The sequence below is a fragment of the Epinephelus moara genome, chromosome 21, assembly GCF_006386435.1.
Source record: "Epinephelus moara isolate mb chromosome 21, YSFRI_EMoa_1.0, whole genome shotgun sequence".
In the NCBI taxonomy this organism is placed as follows: domain Eukaryota; kingdom Metazoa; phylum Chordata; class Actinopteri; order Perciformes; family Serranidae; genus Epinephelus; species Epinephelus moara.
In genome coordinates this window covers 20702958-20728414 of record NC_065526.1, presented here as the reverse complement: position 1 = coordinate 20728414, position 25457 = coordinate 20702958, and the positions used below count along the sequence as shown (strand labels likewise).

At 41.4% G+C, this 25457-nt stretch overlaps 1 protein-coding gene across 1 annotated transcript in view; it reads left to right on the top strand.

Moving 5' to 3' along the window:
• The window catches only part of LOC126409093 (solute carrier organic anion transporter family member 5A1-like), a 68023-nt gene extending 42572 nt beyond the window's left edge, over positions 1 to 25451 (top strand). The window contains exons 4-10 of the mRNA XM_050075008.1: positions 4358 to 4578; positions 5064 to 5228; positions 9271 to 9469; positions 13031 to 13190; positions 13361 to 13605; positions 14431 to 14495; positions 15593 to 25451. Coding sequence (XP_049930965.1) covers positions 4358 to 4578; positions 5064 to 5228; positions 9271 to 9469; positions 13031 to 13190; positions 13361 to 13605; positions 14431 to 14495; positions 15593 to 16119 — 1582 coding nt within the window. The 3' untranslated portion in view covers positions 16120 to 25451. The remainder of the gene's footprint in view (positions 1 to 4357; positions 4579 to 5063; positions 5229 to 9270; positions 9470 to 13030; positions 13191 to 13360; positions 13606 to 14430; positions 14496 to 15592) is intronic.
• The last annotated feature ends 6 nt before the right edge of the window (positions 25452 to 25457 follow it).

Below are 25457 nucleotides of genomic sequence, written 5' to 3'. Positions count from 1 at the left end.
TGAGATACATGTAAAAATGTAAGAATTTAGTCACACAGATTTGTTTTTTTCATTGATATAAAAATTAATATAAAATATAGGCACATAGTAGGACATAAAATGATGGCAAATCTGGTTAGCATGTGTATGTAGCCTTTATAATGACTGTGATATGAGCTTAAAAGTAAAGGCAGGAAAAATACCCCAAAAAGACCTAACCTACAATATTTGTATTTGTATCAATAAAGATCAACATTTTTCATGAAGGGGTTCTTGTTTAATTTATATGATTTAATTAATCACAATTAAAAATTAACTCTTAGATACCAGTTTGGATCATATACCACTAACTGCTTTTTTGAAAAATACTCTATAATTCAATATTCTAAAAGCAAAATTGACTTTGATTATTATTGGTATCATCGGTTGACCCAAGTAGAAGAAGAAGAACTGATTTTGCACTTGTCCTGTGCATTTGACCCTAACAATGTAAGAACAGTGGTGCTATGGCAGACCCTCTGCACTGTCATCAGCACAAATTATGTCCCCATGTGATAAAATCCACCATCCCCCCTGATTTTATTTTACAAATTGAGTACTGGTTGTTATATATTACAGCTTATACAACAGTTCGTTCCGGCCCTGCAATCTGATTGGTGGAGAGACAGTAAAACCGTGATGATATTGGAGTACAACATCACGGTTATTTCACTGTGTATGTATCACTCCGCCTCACAGCTGATTACAATGAACAATCAAATCAAAACTGACGGTTAGTGTCAGTTAGGTCAGGAGTTGCGTTGTAGGCTAATTAATTCATCCACTGTCAAACAGCCAAAAATGTGGATTTATTTCCTAAAATAAGTTTTGAATTGAACTATGAATGGTCATCAGAGGAAGATGAGGGAGAGGAGAAGCTGAATCCATCTGAGCACACATCCAGGTTTGTCAGTGTTTCATCAGCGGAGCTCAATGACTTGGAGAAAAGCAACATACTGTCAGATCAGAAGGCAGAGTCGGCTGTGCCTGTGAAGTGACTGTCCACCATGCAGTCACCACAGACTTATTTCACCGGCTGCACAATTAATGGAAACGTACAGATAAATGTGTGTAAAGAGTAAGTGCCTGGCGCACCATGTCTGCGTTACATAGCAACGGTGACAGCGGAGTCCTGAGGGAACTATTTTTGTTGGCGGAAGACAAATAAAATGCTTAAATTATTTATTTTGTCCTCATTTTTCAACATTTCTTAATCAGCCTTGCTTATTTAACTGTTTAACTGTTGTATAAAGGCAATATCACACGAGAGGGAGTGATGTTGTACTGTGATATCGTCACGGCTGATTCGGTCGTAGGCACGAGGCCGCAGCTCCTCTCACATCACTCCCTCTCGTGTGATATTGCTTAATTTAATACTTTCCATACGAGTTAATTTATAGTTAACACAGATCATATCTTTTTAAACGTGGTATATTTTGACAACCTTAATTGAGAACTATTTGGCTGCTTTGGGCTTGATGAAGTGTAATGTGTGTGTGTGTGTGTGTGTGTGTGTGTGTGTGTGTGTGTGTGTGTGTGTGTGTGTCAAAGATAGGGCTGGATTAGTGCCAGTATAATATCTGTGTGCCAAAACCTTACATTTTCCAGTTTGTAGTTTAGAGAATATAAAGGATAACTTCAGTGATATTCTTTAGTTTTCATCTTGGCAACAAATCCCATAAAGAAAAACTAAAATCTGCTCCATTGTTGTCCAGAAACCTTCCAACACATCAGTGACTCACACTGTTACAATACAGGACATGATCCTTCATTTGCATTAGCAAACACACACACTGCAGTTTGTTTGTTTTGTTTTTTGTTTTTTTTTAATTTATGTTTATAAGATTTCCTCATTGAATCAATTGGCTTGGAGCTGTGACAGTGACTGCCAGAGACAGTGTACAGAGGTCAGACAGTAGTATGTTTACATGCACAGTTAAGTGGAGCTACAGTTACAGCTCAGCTAGGCCATTTAATTGGACTCCTGTCCTTGTCCCAGTATACAAGCACGGGAGGGGAATCGATTTATTGACCAAAGTAGGTCCGACTCTGCTACGATAGGTGAAGATATGCCCCCTTTCAGCTTGTTTGTATCGGACCTTTTTCCTGTTGACCTATTGCGTCACAGACCAAACAAGTTAGCTACAGTTAGCTAGTGTCAGACTGGTACCACGGTGGACAACTTTACAGCTTTGTACATTTTGTTCATCCAACAATGCACGGCTCTGGAATTAGATTTCACCATGTTGTTACCGACTTCTTCTTTTGTTGCGCATTTAATGCTATTTGACTTCGGAAATTGCGGAGCATGCTCAGAGTGCCTCGGCCAGTTTGGGTCTGATTGACTATACATGCAGGATGAATTCGACTCCCAGTCACATTATCTGGGTGTGTTAGTCCGACTTTGAGAAATTTGATTTAGTATGATTTCAGTCATACTAACATGTTTACATGTATTTTAAAAGTCCGGTTTTAGTCGGACTAACTCAATAAATCGATTTTCTCTGATGTCATGTAAACGTACCGAGTGTTGGTTATGGTCTCTTCACGGGATTTGTTGACAAAAACAAAACACTACAATTTATTCCAAATTGCTCACTAGTGGCAGAAAACTACATCAATCTGATTTTGATATATCGATTCAGTGATCAACGATCCAACATCCTTGATACGTAGTGAAAACATTGATACATATCGTCATATCAGTCTGTGATATTATGGATGAGAAGTTGATCATATTAGTGCAGGGCTGCCAGAGCTTTACATCTGTCCCACGGACAGTATGTCTGCACACAAACAACACCTGGAAGAAGATCAGCTCTGCACTCAGGATTTCAGGTAAATTTGCTATGATTTGGTGCTTGTTAAGGTTACTTAGAAACCTCAGACGCAACCTGCTGCCGCACTATTGAAAGCTGGCACGGAAAAGGCACAAGAGTAGCACCCAGCTTCCAGCCTCGTGTTTTCCAGCAGTTTAAAGATGCGGCATGTGTACGGCCCCTTAGAGCGCCATCTTCAGGGACTTTTTTAACTCCTGTTTCAGAGCACAGGAGGAACCTAGAGTGATGTAATTGCTCAGTGACTGGTTGAACACAAGAGCCAACGCAGCACCAGCAACCACCATTTTTTAAAATTTGTCAACAGAACCCAGAAACACAGCATTAAGGAAAAACTCTATGACAAATGTGGACAAATGGACCAACAGTGACGTCGGCTTCATGGAGCATATATGCGGCAGTGGCTAAAATCCGATTTTAACTTGTCAGAGTGAAAGTGATGGTGCTTTACGAGCTGCTGGATGGTTTACATTACATTACCTCAACGTTCTTTTTGGCAGTGCAGATGCGAACAGAAAAAAAGCCCCTGAAGGTATGTAGGTAGTTCTCAGAGGAGCTCCTCAGCTGGCAGCTCCTCTCAGGGAATCCCCGAAACTGTTTGGTCTGAAAGTCTTAATTTTAAAAAAGTCCTCGGATTTGGATCAGGAAATATAAAACATGAGTAAAGCCTGAAAATCTGACAAGATATTTGATGCCACTTTTAGATACTGAGGCTGGACACCAAGCCCAGTTTGAAGCTAACTTTCGATTGAATTTTGGATTTTTACTCAGTGTTAAATGTACTATTGTCCCCATTGTGTACTCCACCTGTATTATATATACTTCATAACACGAACAGAGACATACCCTTCCCCAAAAATGAGTAATTGGACTCAATAAGGGCAGAATACACCTCACTCCTGCCTGTTTCTGTGCCAATAGTTATTGAAGCGATGTTAATGTGAATCAAGAGGAGAAAAACTGCGACCGATAAAGACAGTCAACCACATTATAAATTATACTTTGTGCTGAAAGCTCATCAAACCAAGACTCTACCAAAATGCAGCATCGCTCTAAGTACATAAGATGCATGTTTGCTCTTTGGGTCACGTTTCTCTGTACATACTTTATATCCATCTGTAAATGTGCTGCTGTGTATGAGATGTGGTTATTCATCTATTCACAGCTCTCAGTGATGCCATCTTCTTACTGACAGCATAACTAGTGAGTCACTAGCTAACAGCCACAGGCTTCCTACATGAATTATAGGTGATGATAGCAGGAAGAGGATGGATGAGTGTACCAGTGATTTTGCACAAGTCTGACAACGGTTAATTTTATTTATTTATGTGCACAGTAATGAGGCACGAAATAAAATTATACCAAGTCCAGAGTGATAATCTTTGATAGCCCGGAGAGAAGAGTCAAGTGTCTGGTCCATAACTGGCTCGCCTGAATTCACCTCTTGATTGTTTTTCCGGTATTTTTGAATATTTGATTTCAATCCTCCCTCGTCTGTCCAGGTGGAGCGGGTTCCTACTGTGTGCCGTGGCCATGCTGCTGGTCATCTTCCCCATGTTCACCTTCCCCAAGAAGCTGCCGCCCCGACACAAGAAGAAGAAGAGGAGGAAAAAGCTCAGCCTGGACGACCTGTCCAGCGACGACGACGTCCTCAAGGAGAAGAGCAACAACAACAAGAGCCAGGCGGTCACCTCGTCCATGGGCTTCGGCAAGGACATCAAAGGTACCAGGAAATAGTGTGACGAGTCAGCGAAGGCTGCTGATGTCACTGATGATGTCAACTCTAAATGGAGGGTCTCCAGAGTTGTGGAGAAAACGGTCTAAAAAAACAGTCTAGAGTATGAGTCCATCTGTCTCTTAACTTCAATGCAGCACAGAATGCATTTAGTAAAAGTACGGTTGGGTTGCAACAGTATGAGATTTTGGAGGTATGATAACCATCTCAGAAAATGCATGCATAATATTATGTTTATTCCACTACAGAGGAGAGTTGATGATCACTTAAATTAGGTGGAGAAAAAAGTGGATATATCGATATCGGTATTGGTTATCAGTCAAATGAGTAATTACCTACATATCGGATATCAGCAAAAAATCCAATATCGCGCATCCCCAGTTATTAGTGTGAAATTGCACTGATAACCTCATTACAAAAACCAAAATGTAAACCCTTTCTCTTTGTCCACTCATTTTCTTCTCCTCTTTCAGACCTGCCCAAAGCGGCAGTGAGGATTCTCAGCAACGTGACCTTCTTGTTCGTCAGCCTCTCCTACACAGCAGAAAGCGCCATCGTCACCGCTTTCATCACCTTCATCCCCAAATTCATTGAGTCGCAGTTTGGCATCCCGGCCTCCAGCGCCAGCATCTATACTGGTGAGCTGGATTACACACCATATTGCACCAAAGCAGATGACCCGATCGAATCTCTGAAATCTTTGCTACTAATCGTCATTCACACACTGAAATCTAAAGTTTCAGAAGCAGGATTTATTTCTTATGAAAGTAATTAATTTGGGATGTATGTGAGCATCTTAAAGGCCAAACCGTTCCCTGCCTTCTTCTCTGAACTGCCTTGTAATGTCTCCACAGCAGCACAGACAGGATGCAGACAGACCAGAATATTCAAACAACACCCAGGACTTTAAATTTCTGCCTGTTCAGCGCTGCTGGTTTTATCTTAGAGCAGAGCAGGAGAGGCTGTCGACCCAGAGCCGCAAGCCAACACACATTAATAATAAAGAAACTGCTGGTCTTCAAATGAAGGGGGCACCTGGGACACAGAGCTGGAGCACTCAGTGCATTACACACACACACACACACACACACACACACACACACAAAATTAGAAACACAGATACAAGCAAAAATGCACTGCACACACACTCACAAGCACATGCATGCTTAAACAGGCATACAGGCTAATATAATACATGCTCAACCACGGTGCACTAACAAGCTAGCAAGGTAACATGCTAACGTTTACATATAAACAAACAAGATACAACATAGTATGTTTAATCTTATGCACCAGCACACTGAGGGAAATTCCTTGTATGTGAAAAATTATAAAACGATAAACCTGATTCTGATTCTGACGTGTTTTCCCATTAGCTGAAGTTTAATGTTATGGACATGATATTGTTTCATTATGAGGTTAACAAAGCACCTTTTCAGACTGTCTCTCCTTGAAGACATTCATAGTGTTACACTTGCTAACTTTTTTTTTTTTTTTTTTAAATTCTTGCCTGTGTGTCCTTTTGCATCAGACTGTCTGTCTGTTTGTCATGGACACTCCATGTACGCGCATGGAAGGGCAGAGAGGTGTGCTCCGCCATAGGCTTTCCATGTAGGCCCAAAGAAAGGCAGAGGGGTCCCAGAGCAGCGCCATAGCACCTTATATAATAATGCACATGGAAATAAAATGTAATAAAAATGAAATAAAATATAGAAATTATAAATAGATAAAAATTCAGTGTCCACAATGTACACATTGACTGCCACATTTTGCTTTTTACTATTTAAAATGGGTGAAAACCTGTTTGATTGTAGAGCTGGTGTCTCTCTGTTTATCATAAGAAATCCACTCCGCACCAGGGACAGTTAGTGAGATGCAGCCCGCACACACACAGTGACAGGGCTAACTGTTAGCATCCCTCGGCTAAAGTGTTGGTGTGAATTTGTTGGGACAAATGCTGCGTCTAACCTGTGTAGAAACAGAAGTTTCAGAAACACTGAATGTTAAGAATGTAAATCTCAAACCTTAGATTGGTTGGAGCCTTTATGCTCTCTCTGAGCTGCTTCTGTTTCACGGCGCTTTGTGAGACTTTACCTCTGAGTTGGAGCCTGTTATCATGAGCATTTAAGTTCAGCAGCAACCCCCAATCAAAGAGCCAATCAGAGCTTTCCCTCTGCCTTGTTCTGATAAGTGAAGAGGCTGAGAGGAAAGTTCTGCTCAAAGCTGATGGCCTTTTTTAGTGATGGTGGCTATTTTGGTATCCTGTAGCTCAGGGGTGTCCAGATGTTTTTGAATGGGGGCCAGATAAGATAACTTGAAAATGCCTGGGGGCCGGCTGCTTTTTGCATCATAGGGGTTATTAAAAAATTCAAAAAATTCAAAGTGTTCTTGCTTGATTAACAAACAAAGAGTGGTGGGCCACATATAGTACATTTTCAAAGACAAGCCATGAGCCGTTTAAATTCAGTCCCTGGGCCACAATTGGCCCCCAGGACATGCTTGCTGTACCTGTTGATAGCAAAATTATTTGGAAGTTTAAGTGGCACCTTTGCTTGTCTCTTTAGACTTGATAGGCTAAAACTATATATATATATATATGTATATATATATGTATATATATATATTTATATATGTGTATATATATATGTGTATATGTATATGTATATATGTATATATATATATATATATATATAGATATATGTGTGTGTGTGTGTGTGTGTGTGTGTGTGTTCTCTGTTTTCAGCTGGCCAACGTTTCTTAGCACTTAAAGACTGTTTGATTATGAGGACTCTGACATCCTGGTATTAGGATGGACTTAAGATACCTTTAAATTTTGACTGCCTGCTCATATTATTCTTTACTGCAATTTTCAAGAGTGTAATTACAAATAAGACGTTCGCCTTTTGAAAAAAAACCAAGATTGATTACAAAGTGCTCTACGTCATTAGTCACACTTGCTGGCTCTGAGTCATCTGAACTTTCCACACAGAAAGCTGTTATTGATGGCTGAAGTTTTTAAGCACCGAACAAACAAATTTCATCTAGCAAAATATTTATTTGTTTAGCTTTTTTAAAAACCTGATAGTCATACTCGCACTGGTAAGATTTTGTCCAAAGAAATTCCATCTTGGGATACTTTTGTTATCAGAAATGTTTAGTTGCATAACTGTCTCAGCTGTAGGAGGAGTGGGCTGTGAAGCCTCTGATCAAAACTGCCACTCATGCATGTTTTCATATTGTGCCAGCCTCTTGTGGGTGAAATCAAAATATTCCTTAGAAACCTGCTCATAGACTTGTGAAGGTCACAGGACCCCAGTTTGAAATTAAATAAAAGTCTGTTGCTGTTGAGTGTCTGTGGAGTATGGCTGTGATTTAACTTGAGTGGGTAGAGCAAGGCACTGACAGCCCAAAATGACAATCATGACTATTTTGATCAATACTGAGATCACAATTATTTATAACGATTACACATTGATTTTTGGGACAAAATATTTTTTATTGCACTTTTACATTTTAACAAACTGAGCACTGCTCTCACTTCCATGTTGTGCTACATTCCTGCTCATTTACAAATCTTTGCATCAAGGCTGGGCAATATGGACAAAAATTCATATCGCGGTATTTTCTACCGAACAGGCTACATGTTTTCAGTTGCACGTCAAAGCCACACTTAAGATGTCACAAGCAGTTTTATAAAAACAGACTGTGATCAAAATAAAATGCAAAGACAGGGATTTTTTTTTTCCCTGTTTGAAAATATGGAGTTGCACAACAGTTACACCTCCAAAACATTAGTCAGCGGTTCTTCTGATTCCTTTCTATGCAACCAATTGGCAAATCTCATTCAGGGGCCCTATTTAAACTGCTCTGGCCTGCCTACTGTTGCTGCTTCCTCTGCAAGCCACTTTGCAACCTGCCTCCACCCCAGCTCCTCCTTTTCAGGCTGTGTCTGACTTATCAACGTAATTTCTGGTTGTCATTGACGCTGCTCTGTTCTGTTCCCGGGGGGTCTTTGCTGCTGCTCTCCCTGCCTTAGGCTTTCCATGTAGGTGCATGGAAGGGTGGGGAGGTTTGCTCTCTCTCTGCCTCAGGTTTTCCTCGATTGCGTGTGGAAGGGCAGAGAGGTGTGCTCTCTTGGAGTCATGTTTGTGTCCACCTGATGAGTGTTACTCTGATATTCACTCTCCTTTTAGCTCTAGTTTGGTCTCCACCAGCTCCTGAGAAGAAAAAGCTAGCTCTTTAGCTTTTAAATACTAAACACTTTTTTAACTAGGTCATCACTTGATTTTGTCGGTCTGCTGTTTGGTGCTGGGCAGGTGGTGTGCAGTTGGTTTATTAGGGCTTGTTTCCTGAAAACAGCTGTCTGCTGAAGAGTGTCCTGAGACCACAAGTGGGAGGTGAAAAGGCTTAAAAAGCTCATTAGAGCTGCAGAGTTGGGGCAGATATTCTGTGGGTTCACCAGTGTGAATGACAGCAAAGTAATTAGATTCATTGTTATTACAGAAAACAGTGATTTGATGAGTTTTTAAGTGACACAAGGGACATAAATCTTAAGGTACATTCTCTTTCTCTGTCCTGCCTCCCGCTGTTACTCCATCACTTTCAGATTTTAACTGTATATTAGTTCAGCAAGCAGTGTTTATATCAATTTGTAATACGTGCGTTTCTCTTCCTCCTCAGGTGTGATTATTGTGCCCAGTGCCGGTGTGGGCATCGTGCTGGGTGGCTACATCATTAAGAAGCTGAAGCTGGGAGCTCGTGAGTCGGCCAAGCTGGCTATGATCTGCAGCGGAGTCTCCCTGCTCTGCTTCTCCACACTGTTCATTGTGGGCTGCGAGAGCATCAATCTGGGAGGAATCAACATCCCCTACACCACCGGGTGAGGAGGGGGAACTGGGAGGGTGAAATTCAGGGGAAGGGCTGAGTTTTTATGCATCACTGCCGACGAGGAAGCGTCACGTCACTGCAGCATCGAGGCTGTCTGTTTAGTGTCTAATCTGAATTGAAGATTTACGCCGGGGGTCGAGTGTTTGGTGTGCGGTTTCCACAGTGATGTGATTGTGGAGGATGGAGCGAGGCAGCCAAAACACACTTTATGAGAGGAGGAAGGTGGAGATAAAGACAGGAGAGAACAAGCAGACAGAAGTAAGAGATAAACAGACTGCGGAGGAAGAGTTAAAAAAAAAAAAACACCCACAGAGAAAAACACAGAATTATGAAAGAGAGAGGCCAGGTGGAGAAAGAGACGCAGCCTTGGTGACCATTGTGACGTCATCTCAACATATAAATAGTCTGTTTCTCCTTTGTCAGCCTTTTTCTCTGTCTCTATCCGATCCTGTTATGTTGATCCAGTTAAACACACTCTGTTGTAACCTTGATAAAATGTAAATGGGTGGGTTACAAAAAATTTGGCACAAACTTCCACATAACAGTGAACGGATTACATTTTGGTGGTCAAAGGTCAAGGTCACTGTAAGCTTGCATCTGCTGCATTCTAGTAAATATAATATCTCAAGAACACCATGAGGGAAATTATCTTTAATTTTGGCACAAACGTCCATTTGGACTCAGCAATGAACTGATAAGAATTTCATGATGAAAAGTTAAAGGATACTGTGACCTTGTGTCCTGCTCTTTCTCACGCATGCAATATCTCAAGAGGGCCTTGGGTGAATTTCTTCAAATTTGGCACAAACTTCCACTTGGACTGGACAATGAACTGATCAGAATTTGGCGATCAAAGGTCACTGTGACCTTGTGCCCTACTCATTCTTGTGAATGCAATGTCTCAAGAGGGCCTCAAGGGAGTTTCCTCAAATTTGGCACAAATGTCCACTTGGACTCAACAATGAACTGATTAGATTTTGGTGGTCAGGGGTCAAGGTCATTGTCAGCTTGCATCTGTGAGGGGACCATAGGGGAAATTATTTTTAAATTTGGCATAAATGCTCACTTAGACTCAACAATGAACTGATTAGAATTCTGTGATGAAAAGTTAAAATTTTACCTTAAATTGTGGGCAGTATTTTATGTGCACATTTTTATTTTCAAAATGACTAATCTATTAATCAAGAAAATGAGCAGCAGATTAAAAAAAAAGTTAATTGTAGCCTTAAACATCAAAATTGAACCTTTGGTAAGAAAAAAGAACTATTTTTTTTCCACAATCTCATGCAGGGTAGTTTTTAAATGTTTTGGTTGATTGATTGTTTGATCATGTTTGAGTGTCATACATTATGAGCAGTGACAGAAAAGACAAGCAAATAACTACAAATAAACTTTCACTGACTTCTGGCCAAAATACACAGAAGCAGTGGTCAGCCATTAACATCCACTAAAGTCTGCTCATTCTGTTTTTTTCTGTGACAGACAAACTGTCACATTTTGATGCTTACAAATTCAACCATCTGTGATTTTATGATCGTGTTGATGGACACAGGTATATTTTTTGGCACAGATTTATGATGTCTAGATTTTTTAACGTCCTCCCTCGCGGTCACTCCTCTCAGGTCTCATTTCAATGGCGGGAGTAATCGGGGTCTTTGAAAGCTTTCACTTACATCAGAGACAGCCGTTTGCTGACTGCAGTTTGGCCTTTCTCGTATGAAATCATTTCCCGGTGTGACGGAGTCAGTGGTAGTTTTTATCGCCCCATCTGTGGCCGACGTCGGGGAGGAAGCGAGTGTTCAGATCGGTGCAGGATAACAGATAGCGAGCCAGTAAATGGAGGCGTTTTCTTTTGGACGGAGCGTCCCTGAGAGCGATTACATGGCAACGATGGAAAATGTCCAAGGACAGCTTGGAAGAGACAATCTCTGGCTGACTGCCTTGTTTTTTTTCTCTCTTGTGTTTCTTTTTTATTTCCCGCTTTCAGTCTGTCTGTCTGTCCTTCTTGCCCTCTCTCCTCATCTTTGGCTGTTTTTAATGCTCTTTTTTCATCCCTCTGTTCTTTCATTTCTTTCAACATCTTTGTCTCTTGTTTTTTATCCCTTCTATCGTCCTCATCCATTGTTCCTCCTACTTCTTCTAGTCTTTTTTTTCCATAGTCCTTTTCTCGTCATGTCTCCTGAACACTCTTTTCCCCTCCTTTTTCTGTTACCCTCTAATCTCTTATCCTTGTAGCTCCCTCCTCCTCATCATCGTCCTTTTTCCTTCCTGTCTTCCTCCATCACTTTACTTTCTCTTTCTTCTTTATTCTGCCTTATCTTCACTCATTTCCTCTTCTACTGTCCATCTGTCTTTTTTTTCTCACAATTCTTTTCCTTCTTTTGCTTCTTTTCGTGTGTTTTTTTCCCCAGCCATGCAGTGTTGGTCGCTTGTTAGGTGTGTTTGTGAATTCAAAGTATTTCTAAGATTGACATGAAGTGTGGGGCAGATTTTGTGATCTACAGGTGATGTAGCCTGACTTTTCATCAGGCTCTAACTAGTTTCAAAATGTCCACTTTCCTACACGTCAGTACATGACAGCATTTAGAAAAAAATTGTCCCCAAATTTTTCACTAATGGTAACACAACATTTCATATGTTAGCATTATTATAGCATGCAAGACATTATTATTGACAGGTAATAAGGGGAGGATGTGTGTGTAACATCCATGTTTCGCCAAAAAAAAACAAACAACAATATCTTTTATTAAATAACTTAAAAGTCTTCACCACATATTGAGCATAGCGTTACAAGCTCAGCTCACATCCTAGCTACATCGGCAGATCTCAACTGCTCTGGCCTGCCTACTGTTGTTGCTTTCTCTGCAAGCTGCTTTGCAACTTGTCTCCACCCCAGCTCCTCCTTTTCATGTTGTGTCTGACTTATCAGTGTCATTTGTGTTTGTCATTGATGCTGCTCTGTTCTGTTCCTGGGGGCGTCTTTGCTGCTGCTCTCCCTGCTTTAGGCTTTCCATGTAGGTACATGGAAGGGCAGGGAGGTTTGCGTCTCTGCCTCAGGCTTTGCTTGTTTGCATGTGGAAGGGCAGAAAGGTGTGCTCTCTCCCCTTTACGCTTTCCACGTAGGTCCAAGGAAAGGCAGAGGCCCCAGAACAGAGCCATACCGCCAAATATAATTGACTAAAGTGTTGACTGACTGAAATATGAGTTTGGACAGACATGGATGTAAACTTAATCATAACTGACTGGCAGAGGCTTACAGCTCTGAGGCAGTAATTGTAGTTCTTTAAATAAATGCACCTCAGGAGTCGTAGTTGTCTTCTTTCCTTCAGTCTTTTATGGCCAAATTTTTCATCACAGCTTTTTATCTTTTTAACAACCAGGAGAATTTTATGTCCAGTTTTGTGTCACTTCACAATTATTATGCAGAAAATTACCCTAATTAATTCTTTAAATGTGGCTATCAGTGATCTAAAAAATACAGTTAAAAAAGAGGCATATAAATGAATTGATAAAAAACAAACCTAAATATCTGCTGTGTGTATTCTCTCTCCAGACCAACTCTCACCATGACCCAGAGGAACCTGACAGGGGGTTGTAATGTGAACTGCGGCTGTAAAATCCACGAGTACGCTCCAGTTTGCGGCTCAGATGGCATCACCTACTTTAACCCCTGCCTAGCCGGCTGCAGCAGCGTGGCCAACGACAGCACCGGGGTGAGCATCAGGGATAGTGGATGACCTGGACTCGTTAAAAAACTTTAAAAAAGCTGAAAAAATTTTTTTAGAGTATTTAAGATGTCAGTAGAACTGGAGATTGTTAAAAATAAACTGTGATTTCATGTGAGGCTTGAAGTGTTACATACTTATCAATAACTACCCTCCAGATCCGTAACTACTCAGATTGCGCCTGCGTCCAGAGCAGGCAGGTCATCACGCCGTCATCCAGCGGTCAGGGCAGCAACCAGCTGCAGCTCGTCATCGTCAAGACCTACCTGAATGAGAATGGCTACGCCGTGTCGGGGAAGTGCGACCGCACCTGCAGCACCCTCATCCCCTTCCTCATCTTCCTCTTCATCGTCACGCTCATCACTGCCTGCGCCCAGCCCTCCGCCATTATCGTCACGCTCAGGTACGACCTTCTAAAACAGTGGATCTCAAACTTTATTCAGTAATGTACCCCGTGACCAGCGCTAGGGGTGGACAATATGACCCTAAAGTAATATCACAATATTTCAGGGTATTTTTGACGATATGAGAAATGACAAAAATGATTTCTCATTTCTTTAGTTTGTAAACAACAGTAACTCAGAGTGAGCTTCAGATTCTGCATACAATATTGATAGTTTAATGCTAACATTATTAGCGCCAGCCTATGGCATTTTACATTGCATAAGAGGAGGAAATTTCCTCTGCTCATATGAAGCATAAATATAGTATAAATCCCTGAAGGATAAATTACACAAGACTTAAAATGCTATTTTAGTGGAGGCTTTATTGTCTTCAAAATGTATTGTTTCTTATCTGTGAAATTAAAGTGAATAAAAGCTTCGTTTCCACTGAGAGAAATGGTTTCAGCTTCCAGAAACAGTCAGGACGTCATAGGCTCTACATCGATTCAACACAGAAGTATAAATTCCCTGTTACTCGAGGAATCGTTTCAGCCCTAGACTCAGGGCCGCGGCTAGTCTCTTAAAGGGGAGGGGCAGTGGCAAAACCCATGTGACACAGATACAGGAAATTAATCTAAAGTGAGCCGTCTTGGTTTATCAGTGGTCTCTGTTAAGTACAAGTGATTTGGTGGTCACTTAGCAACAATTTAAAAAAGAAAAGACGCAGCAAGCTGTAAAAAGCGCTCTACCTGATCGGGGCCTTACATTCCACTTCCTGTTTGGTTTACATCATCCTCTTTTACCGTGATGTCCCTCAGTGATGACATCTCTGTGCGGTTCTGCAGGTCTGTAGCGGAGCAGGAGAGGCCGTTCGCTCTGGGAATGCAGTTTGTTCTCCTCAGGACTCTCGGTGAGTAAAACCACACGATGAAATAAAACTTCTACTTCCTTTTGTCTTCGCACAGTGACAGAAGATTTCTAGTATTTTTACCAGGTTTGTTTTTGACATGAAAAGACTCCAAATGAAAGGGTTGAGTATCAGCAGTGTTATCTGAGGACTCTTGTAGGAGGAAGAGAGGAGTGTCAGCTAAACGCATTGATTGTAAATGCACTGCACATTCTGTAACTGCTGACCGTGGAGCTGATTAAGCACCAGGAAATGAGATGTTGTCTCTTTAATGCCTCAACATCACTGTTCCTCTGAATAAGGAGTAAAGAGCTAAATTGGATTTGATACACGGGACCTTCAGAAAGCGGCTGTCGGTATGAATCAGTCAGAACAGAAACACAAACTGGGGATGTGGAGTTTAAGAGACGGGTGCATTAACCAGGCTGGGAGGGGAAATACAAGATGCTTTGCATCATGGGAATTGTAGGATCCAGTGTGTTTGGAGCCAGGATGTGATACCTCATCTGCTACTGTCATTCTGACAAATCAGATTTTTTAAAAGTTAAATAACTTTACTGAAGTGAATTAAACAGGAAGTAGATTTACAGTTTAGATTTAGGATCTGTGGTTATTTCTGTGCTCATGGCTTTTCTCTTGTCGTTTTTTCCCCTCCACCACCTTCCTGTATTTTTACCATTTTCCTCTTCTTCGCATCTCTTTTCCTTTCACTCTCTTCTTTGCCTACTCTTTTCCTTTCCTACTTTACCTTCTCTTGTTTCTCTCCTCTTCCCCTGTCATATCGTCTCTCCTCCTCTCATCTTCCTTCCTTTTCTCTCATCTTTTCCCTCTCCTTTTTGCCTCTTCTTTTCCTTTCCTACTTTGCCCTCTCTCGTTTCCTTTTCCTCCCTCCTCACTCTTTTCTCTCCTCTTCCTGTCGTGTCTCCTCTCCTCCTCTCATCTCTCTTCTATTCCTCCCCTGTATTTTCCCTCTCTTCTTTACCTACTCTTTTCCTTTCGTACTTTACCCTCTCTTGTTTCTTTTTCCTCTCTCCTCACTCTTTCCTTCTCTGATCTTCCTTCCTTTCCTCTCCTGTCTTTCCCCTCTCCTCTCCACTCAGCCTACATCCCGACGCCCATTTACTTCGGCGCCGTCATCGACACCACCTGCATGTTGTGGCAGCAGGATTGTGGCGTCCACGGCTCCTGCTGGGAGTACGACGTCACCTCCCTGCGCTTCGTCTACTTCGGCCTGGCCGCCAGCCTCAAGTTCTTCGGCTTCCTCTTCATCTTCCTCACCTGGTACTCCATCAAGTACAAGGAGGAGCGAGTGGAGCGCTGGCTCAAGCGCCACCTGTCACCCGTCGACACCGTGGGCAGCCTTGTCTGCCACCCGGGCGGCCACAAGGGCCACGCCCGCACCCGCTCCTGCCCCGTCAACATCCCTCGAACCGACCCCAACGGTCTGCCAGCTAATGCACCACCACGTGCCGGCCCCCTCAACCGCGGCGTCAGCACCCAGAGTTGCCCCGGTAATGAGCTTAAAGCAATAACTCCTCCCCCTGCAGCCACGCCATCACCTGCAGTGCCCCCTGCCCCCGCCCCCGCCCAGGCCCATTCGCTGGAACATGTTTCAGTCCGAGTCTGAGTTTCGGGAAAGGGGGGGGGGTGTGACAAGGCAGGTCCCACCCACTCTGACGTTTTATTCTAAAATCCAGCTGAGTGGATTTTAGCCGCTGTCGAAGGCACCAATCATCAGGTCCTGCTCTCATCTCATAACTCCGGCTGGTAAAAACTCAAAGTGGCTTTTACGTTTTGTCTGCACCACCAACCATCAGCTGGAGGACCTGATTCATTCAGCAGCTCCAGACCTGTGGTCGAATGATGGAGAGTTGGACTAATTTGGGGACCAACCAGCCTGGAGTCCCTCTGACATGAAAAATCTGCTTGGTCGGTGAAAACGTTGAAAGCAGCCGGGTGTTTTCTTTGTGATCCATCGGCCGGTGCAGGTGGACAAAAGCTTAGCTCCCCCACTTTGGAGGGAGGAGAGTTCATCACTCAACCTAACCCCAACACCCCCCCTCACCTCGGCAATATGTGCCTTCTGTCACCACGGTCCTCACATGTACAGTATACGTGCAGACACACTGACACGGTGGACGTCCCTCAGACAGACTGTGGTCACCCTGTAGGAATAAGAGTCACCTGAACAGATACCTCAGCTTCGCCAATCCTCCTGCTTCCCCCTCGCCTCACGTCTGCGTGCTTCTTCTTATCTGCATTAGTGTTTTTATTTCCTTCACCGTCATGTGTGGATTTTTGTTTTTGCATATCAGCGCTCTCACGGAACAAGAAAAAAAAAAAACCTACAGAAATGTGATACACTGCAATTAAGTGTTAAGAACTGGAAACCGATGGCATGGTGCTATGTGAAAAACAGTGTTTAGTGTCCATTTTTTTGTTCTTTTTGGTCATTTTGTTTTTTAGGGTTAAAAACACTTGAAAAGAACCCAACTGGACAACTGGACAGGTCACTGGGCTAAGCAGCTTGGCGCACACAGAATGCATTCCTGTCCGATGCAAGGCCTTTTGTTGCTCCCCTGACACAATGACACGTAGTATTACCGCTGGAAGTCGGATTGTTTGGCTTGTGCCAGCTCCATACAATGCATCCATACATCCGAGCTGTTTCCCTCCTGACTTGGCACCGTGATAAGTGGTTTAACCTAAAAAGAACAGGATCAGCATTTTCCTCCTGACCACATTCCTGGCTGGACGAGTCACCGGGGATCCTCCACACGTCTGGAAGAATACGGAAAAGAAAAAACAATGCTTGGAGTTTTTATGAGATTGGACCGGGAAAGCGCTCTGGCACTCTTGACGTACTGTATTTCTATCAATGAGATGCAGCCAATCATTTACCCACAGTAACATCAACATTTGTACCGAACACGTAGGCAGACAAGTAGTCGACCATCACGTAGAGGTCATAGTGTAGTCATCTATTCCTCGTCAGCTCCGGAAATGAAAGCTGCTGGTGAATTCTGGGATGTTACCCTGAGTGGAAAGTTAGTTTCTTGCTCTGCGTCCTGTTGGTTAATTGTTAAACTGTAGTCCCAATGATTTATGGGTAATGATGACTGAAAATGATTTGCAGTTTTCTTTGCCACGTATCAGATAACAGTTTGCATACATGCAGGTTAAAGTGTGGAAAGTAAGGTTTCCAGGGCGTGGAAAGTTTAAGAGTTTAGCAAAATCACTGGAAAAGTACAGAAGAAGCTGCTGTTCACTGTTGAGCTGCAGCTGATGATTGTTTTCTGTACCTATAAATCTCCTGATTATTCTTTAAAATTAATCAATTCTTAAAAGTAGTGGAAAAATGCCCATCACAGTTTCTCAGAGCCCAATGTGACATCTTCAAATGTCTCAACCCAAAACCCCCAAAATCCACAGAAAAGCATCAAACACTCTCTCATTTGAGTAGCGGCAACCTTTAAATGTTGAGATAAATGACTCACATGGATTAATCAGAACTGTTGATTAAATTTCTGTATTATTGATAATTGTTTTAGCACTAAATCAGTCACCAGACAGGTTGTTTAACAGTTATGGGCCAGTAGTTAATGTGCAGAATAATGTTTGCTGCAGCCATCAAGCAATTTATTACACTGTAAAAAAAAAAATCGTCAACAGCACAAGTAGTTTGGGTCTAATATTGAGCTCTAAAATCTTCTGTTTTCTCTCGAGCCCCTAAACTCCCAAATGGTGATTTTATCTTTTGCGCACAAGTTAATTATCTTGTGGAAAGTTAGCCTTTAGTTCAGTCAGGACCACTTCAGTCAAAGAAAACTTTATTTCCATTTGCAGTATCATATTTGGCGGTATGGCTCTGTTCTGGGGCCCCTCTGTCTTTCCGAGGGCTACACAGAAAGCCTAAGGCAGATAGAGCAAATCTCCCTGCCCTTCCATGTGCCTACGTGGAAAGCCCAAGGCAGGGAGAGCAGCAGCAAAGACAAACAGAAATGACATTGATAAGTCAGACCTAACATGAAAAGGAGGAGCTGGGGTGGAGGCAGGTTGTAAAGCGGCCTGTTCCACGTGCCTACGTTGAAAGCATAAGGCTGAGAGAGAGAGCACACCTCTCTGCCCTTCCACGTGCAAATGAGGAAAGCCTGAGGCAGAGATGCAAACCTCCCCACCCTTCCATGTGCCTACATGGAAAGCCTAAGATAGGGAGAGCAGCAGCAAAGACCCCCCAGGAACAGAACAGAGCAGCATCAATGACAAACAGAAATGACATTGATAAGTCAGACACATCATGAAAAGGAGGAGCTGGGGTGGAGGCAGGTTGCAAAGTGGCTTGCAGAGGAAGCAGCAACAGTAGGCAGGCCAGAGCAGTTTAAATAGGGCGCCCTGAATGAGAATCACCAATTGGCTGTATAGAAAGGAATCATGTGATCTATCAGCTGACTCCCTTCCATCAATCAGCTGCTCCATCAGTTGATTGGGCTGTTTGAGATCAGCTGATGTAGCTAACCTAACCTAACCCTCAATCTTTATATGAAAAAAACGACCAAAAAACACCAGTAAAGTGGCGAGAACCTGAACTGATGTAAAATTATAGCCCAGCCCACGGGGTTGGGTCCCAGGTGGAGGTTCAGGCCGTATTGCGCTCAGGCAGAGAATCAAAGTTCAGGTTCGCACAAGATATTAACTTGTGCACACAAGAAAAAAAATGTCAGGCTAGAAAATTGATTGCAACCTTTAAAATGTCAGTTAACTTTTAACATAATGATCTCACCTCAAACTTAATGTCTTGGCTGCTTTGGAGCTTTCTATCACATCAGACTATCTTCATCAGTAGGTGGAGTTTGACCAGTTGACATCAAAATCTGTAGATGTTAAAATTTATTTTGTTCTCTTAACAATTCTGGGACTTCTCTTCCATCTGACGTTGGCTGAGGTTCATTATGACTTTGGAAACAGCAACTGACAAAACAGTCCCACCACAAGGTCCATCCAGCGACTGTGTTTAGTCACATCATATGAGGTTGTTTTGTCAGCTGCCGATTCCAACGTCACAAATGAGCTTTAAAACATGTTTCATTAGTTTTCGACAGATGAGTGTCTCCATTTGAAAAGAAAGCAGAATAAGGCATCAGGACGTTTGCTGAAACCACACCGGCAGATTTTTTCACTTTTTGAAGTAAATGAGACTCGGTAACAAACAAACCACCATAATCCTCTAATCTCATAGTATTTCAAAGCCTCTCTGGCATTCTAAAGAGAAAAATGTTAAGAAAAAAGTAACTATTTTTTATTTTTCTGTAGTCATGATTTATAATACATACATAGATTTTATTTTTTGTTAGTTCATAAAATAATTAAAGTTTGGGATTTAGCTGTGTATGGAAGAAATTAAATGCTGTAGTAATTAGAATTTTTACAAGCAGCTGAATTGTAACATTTAACCTCTAAACATGTAATGTTGAAATATAAATGCCACTGAGATTTTTTACTTTGAAAACCATTTGTTTGATTTTGAAAACAGAATTTATTTCAGATCAAATCAAACTAATGGCAATTTTTCACGCAATTTTTTTCATGTTGAACCTTGATGTCCTGATTTCCCCAATCTCCAATTCAAGCAACATGATTTTGACTGTAATTGAACCATAGTAAATTAGCTTGAATTTTTAGGTTAGTTTTTTATAATACTCAACAATTTTTTAAACCTTAAAATCACCCGAAAGTAATTATGGCTTTGTACGTTTCTGCAAACCACAGATATGTTACATTTGCACGCTATTATGTAGGTGGATACCTTTGAGCTTTAAGAAGAAGATCTTTATTAAACCCCAGGGGGAAATTAATTTTTTTGTTGTCATATACACACAGGTCCAAAATACATACACAAACACAAACAGAACCTATACATGTCAGGGTGAGGGGGCTGCCCATGGGCGCTCTGAGCAGTTGAGGGCTTGGCGTCTTACTCAGTGGCACCTCGACAGTGCCCAGGAAATGAACTGGCGACCCTCCAGTTCCCAACCCAAGTCCCTATGGATTGAGCTACTGCCGCCCCATTTCAAGAACACTGTGGATAACGTGTGGTTAGGTTCAGAGGGGGAAAAAAACGAAGAACAAAGGTCTTGTTTTGGCTTAAAAACCCAGTTTTGGTGGCACAATCTCAGCTGGAAACACAGCAATGACTCACTAAAAAACACCCAATTTTGTAGTTTGTTGGTCTCACAGTGGTCTGCAGCTTGGCAAATTCAGCTTGTGTACATCTTCACTTCTGAAACGTGCAAATGTAACGTATTTCTTGGTTTGCAATATCATACAATACCAACATTTTCTTGTGGCAACTGGTCTGCAAACAACTGCTGCACTGAAATATGCCATGTGAAAATTTCAGAGCCCTTCTGTGCAGAGTTTACATGCTCTTCCTGTGTCAGCGTGGGTTTTCTCTGGGCGCTCCGGTTTGTCCCACAGTCCAAGGACATGCAGGTTAATTGGTGACTCAAAATTGGCTTCAGGTGTGAATGGTTGTCTGTCTCTATGTGTCAGCCCTGTGATAGTTTGACGACCTGTCCAGGGTGTACCCTGCCTCTCACCCAATGTCAGCTAGGATAGGCTCCAGCCCCCCACGACCCCCAACAGGATATGCAGCACGGAAAATGAATGAATGAATGAAACATTTTAGAGAATTTAAACCGTATAAACTCAGACGAATGGTTTTCAAAGTAAAATACTGCAATGCTATAAATTTTAATTTCAACATTAAGGATTAACCAATGGTTTCATCTCACAGTTAGACAATCAGCTACTCATAAGAATACAGATTATTATGGCGATAATTTCCTTCCTCTGTGGTTGTGGGGCTGAAAAATTCTGCACTCTACAAAGTTAAAGGGTCAATCCGAGGCATTTCTGGAGAAACACAGTACGCACTTTTCAACAACTTAAAGCAGTATTATTATTTCCTAAAGAGCAACCTTGATGCTTGTGACAGTGTTACAGCAGTGTGAGTGAACACCCTGTGTTTGGGACGGTCCTGCTGCCTGTGGAGGCTCAGTGTTACATGTATATATATGACACGTATAAGATGCAGTAGTGGTGAGCTGTCACGTCAGCTGCTGTCCTCTGAGGACACCTGCTGGTTAGATGTGGGACAGCATGTAGAGACAGGAAGGCTTGAATTTGACAAACATCACATCTCAGATCAGGACAAAAAAGAGAGGGGATGTGATTGTGGAAAAAAAAAAAAAAGCCAACAGTGTGATAAGAGAAAAAATAAGTCCTAATTTGCTGCTCTACACACAGATTGTGTCTCATACAATCAGTGCTTTTACATTTGAGACTTCTGAATTGAAGATTGTTCAATATTTTCACCATCATTTTAATCTGCTGATTATTCACTGGATTAATGGTTAATAGTTTTGTGTGTAAAATGTCAGAAGAGAAAAATGCCTGTTACAATGTCCGATTGTTTAAAAAAAAAAAAAAAAAAAAGTATTGTTTTTGGGATTTGTTCATGTATCATTCAAAACCATGGAAAAAATTGTTTGTTTTTTACTGTTGGCAGTATTTTCTGATTTATAGAATGATAAAAAAAAAAGATATTTTAAAAAATCCCTCTGTAAAAACTTTGACTTTAGTATGACAACAAAGTTAAACAAGAATTTTGAACATGGCTTTATCCATTGTTCAGATTCCTACTCCGGAAATGTATCCAAATTAGCTCATATTTAATTAGATGATATATGATTTGCATATTTAAACATAAAATTTCAGTAACCTGTGATTAATTGTGTTATTGTAAGTAACCAACAGGGGAAGATTTATGGTTACCTGTTAGTTAAAAATTGTACCCCATTCACCTGCAGTGTCTCCTCTTAAATTGAACAAAACTTCTCATTATTTGACAAGTTGGGGTCGGAATCTGAGTTCAATGCAAAATCTCAAATGTAAAAACGACTCTAACATCAGAGGCACAAACTGGAGCTGATGTTTTAACGAGCTTCAAGGCTCCAGTGAAAGATAAAATGTAGAATGTGGTGCGCAGACAAAGATTAGAGCTCTCGTTGTTTATTGTGTGGTATCTAGATGAACTTTTAAGATGACAAATTGAAGGGGGAAGAGGATAAATATCATACATAGCCACTCAGTCAGACATGTCTTTGAAGAGAAAAGTCCGATGGACACAAAAGAACCACTCTCCGATGAATAAAAAGGGGGGAATGCAGTCGGTGATCACCTGCCAAAAAGCAGCAAAGAAGAAAACTTGACGCATGGTTTCAGTAGTCAACACAGTAGAGACAGTAGACTAGAGTAGAAACACACAACACGACATTCCATTTTCATGTAAAGCGAGAAAACAACAGATACAAAACACGACTAACTCCAGTGTGGATCTGTGTAGTGTTAGTGAAGCACTGAGATACTCATCCACCCACGTCCTGTTTCTCTGTGCCTACATTTCTCTTTTTAAACTGCTGTTTCACTTTGTTTCTGTGATGCTTCTGATCAGCCGGGGTTTCAAATCATCAACGACGCTGAGAGGATGAAATGTTGAGTCCGCCTTCCTGAGAGCTTCTCTGTGAATCTTCATCTTCTTTTATTCAGTAACAGTAGCTACCTTTTTTTTTTTTTCTTTAATTTGATTTTGTGAAAATAGTTTTATCGGACATAGTGGTGTTATGAATGTTTCTTACTGTCAACACATCCCATGAAAAGACCAAAACCAACAATGTGTTTGTCTGTCTCGGAATATTTTCTGACTTCCTGTTTGTGGCTCTCAGCTCCGAGCCCATTGGTTCCTACTTAAGATGTAAATCTCTAAAAACATAAACATATAGTTTGATCAGTAGTTTTCCTCTCTTTAAATAAAAAAAAAAAAAACAGAGGAAATAATGGATTTGTTGGGGACTATTTTCAGCGGCGGATTAATCCACATTTGGATTCAAAAGTAAAAATCAATGACTGTACGTAAAGATGGCCGACCACTTCCTCCCAGCCAAAATATTCTGGATATGGCTGCTACCAGTTGGCACTGGTGACGTCATTTGGAGCCAGAGACTGCACAGTTAACGATCTCCCGGGTATCAAGTTCTCGCCGTCCAACCAGTCACAAGCAGCGCCATTGATTGTGAGCACTCCATTGGCACACCAGCTGTCAATTATGACATCACACCCTTTTTAAAAAATGTAATGACCATTTAAAACCAAACCAATCTGAAAATTAAGCGCTTGAACATCAGCGTAATAAGAACTGTGTAAAACGACAGAAACCATCTTCAGGAAGAATTTATTTGACGTGTACTTTGGTCATTGAGGGTGCTTTCAGACCTAGAATTGCTTTGGTCCGAATCAGAGACTAATGTTACAAAGTTGTATAATTACCTAGAGCTGGTTCATGTTCTCACGGCAGCATTTACAAGTGGACCAGATCAAATGCTTGCGCAAGACAGCTGCTCTTGATTGGTCAGAATTTCCATGTGGGAAAAATCCAGGAAGTAAACAAAACGATGAAGAAGAGTACACTTGTAAGATAAAATGTCACAATGGAGGGACAACTCCACAGGTTGATTTTAGCACTGGTTATCGTGTACTGTCATGTTTCGTGTTGCTGTCATTGCTGTCAATCTTTACATACAGTCTACGGTCAGAAAAACAGGGTGATAAGATAAAGAAAATACACTCACTGTTGGTTTTTGTTATTTCAGTGGGATTTGTTGACGATTAAAACAACCACTACATTTATCCTTTAAGGTCTGGTCCACATAGACACAGGTACTTTTTAAACATAGTTTTTTCTAAGGGTTTTGACCATTCGTCCACATGCACGCTGCCTCGTTGGTCGCTGAAAACAACCTTCATCTAGTGTGAAGATGTTCAGAAACTCAGTTTTCAGTGTTGAGTTTTTGGCTTGAGATGTCAGGGGACGTGACCAATAGCGCTGGCCAAGGCCAAGTAGCCTTACAGAATTAGCTTCTGATTGGCTAACATTTTCTTTTTCTGGCTTCAGGGTTGCAGTTATATCCCTGCCTGTTGATTTGACATGTTCTTGACTGCGCTGTGTTTTTGCGTTTTCCGTTGGACAGTGCCTGTGGGGATGGGGATTTTTTTGGAGAACGAAGAAGAGAAAAACCGTGATTTAAAAATGCCTTTATACAAGTGGACCAGGCCTACGTCTTGACCCAGGGCCTCATTTGTGATGTAAAAACGGGCAAAATGTGGCCCAACTTGGCGAGCTTTGGAAAAAAAAGAGTAAAGTCAAATTTACATTTCTGTTTTACAAACATCCTCCATAGCTCCATAAACAATTAATATCCATCTTCTCATCTCACTCTCGGAAAAATAAAGCAAATAAATTACCTAAATGCTGAACTGTTTCTTTAAAAACACCAACGCATCAGACATAACCCTGTTATTTCTTTTTTTTGCCTCCATCAACCCAAAAGTAATTTATTTTTGTTAAATTACATGCTACATTAATGCCATAATTTCACATTTGGTGGCTCAATAATCGTTTTGAAAGCTGAAAAAATGCAGTATTTTGGACATAATCTGTGTTTTTTTAACAGGTTAAAAGACCTAAAGTATTCTGAAACTCGCTCAACATGTAGTTTAAAAATGCTAGAAATAAACATCTTAAACCTGTGCTTATGAGATATTCAGTCTGTCGTGCAGGTCATCTCAGTATTTCATCCTCACGTTGTTGACTACACTGACATCTGTGGACACCAGCTCCAGGGTTTTACAGTGTCACTCATTTTATCCCCCTTTGACCTCCACTTTGGGACTAAGAAGTCGTTTACCTCCATGTGTTGTGCAGTCGTTTCATGTAGTAATGTGGCATCATTTTCAGACTGTGACTACAGACAAAGACTCTGGATCTGTATGAACTCCTTCAGGCAGATGTAGGTTAGAATATTCTCTGTTTAATTTCTTTTCTTTTTTAAAATCAGTATTGTATTTATT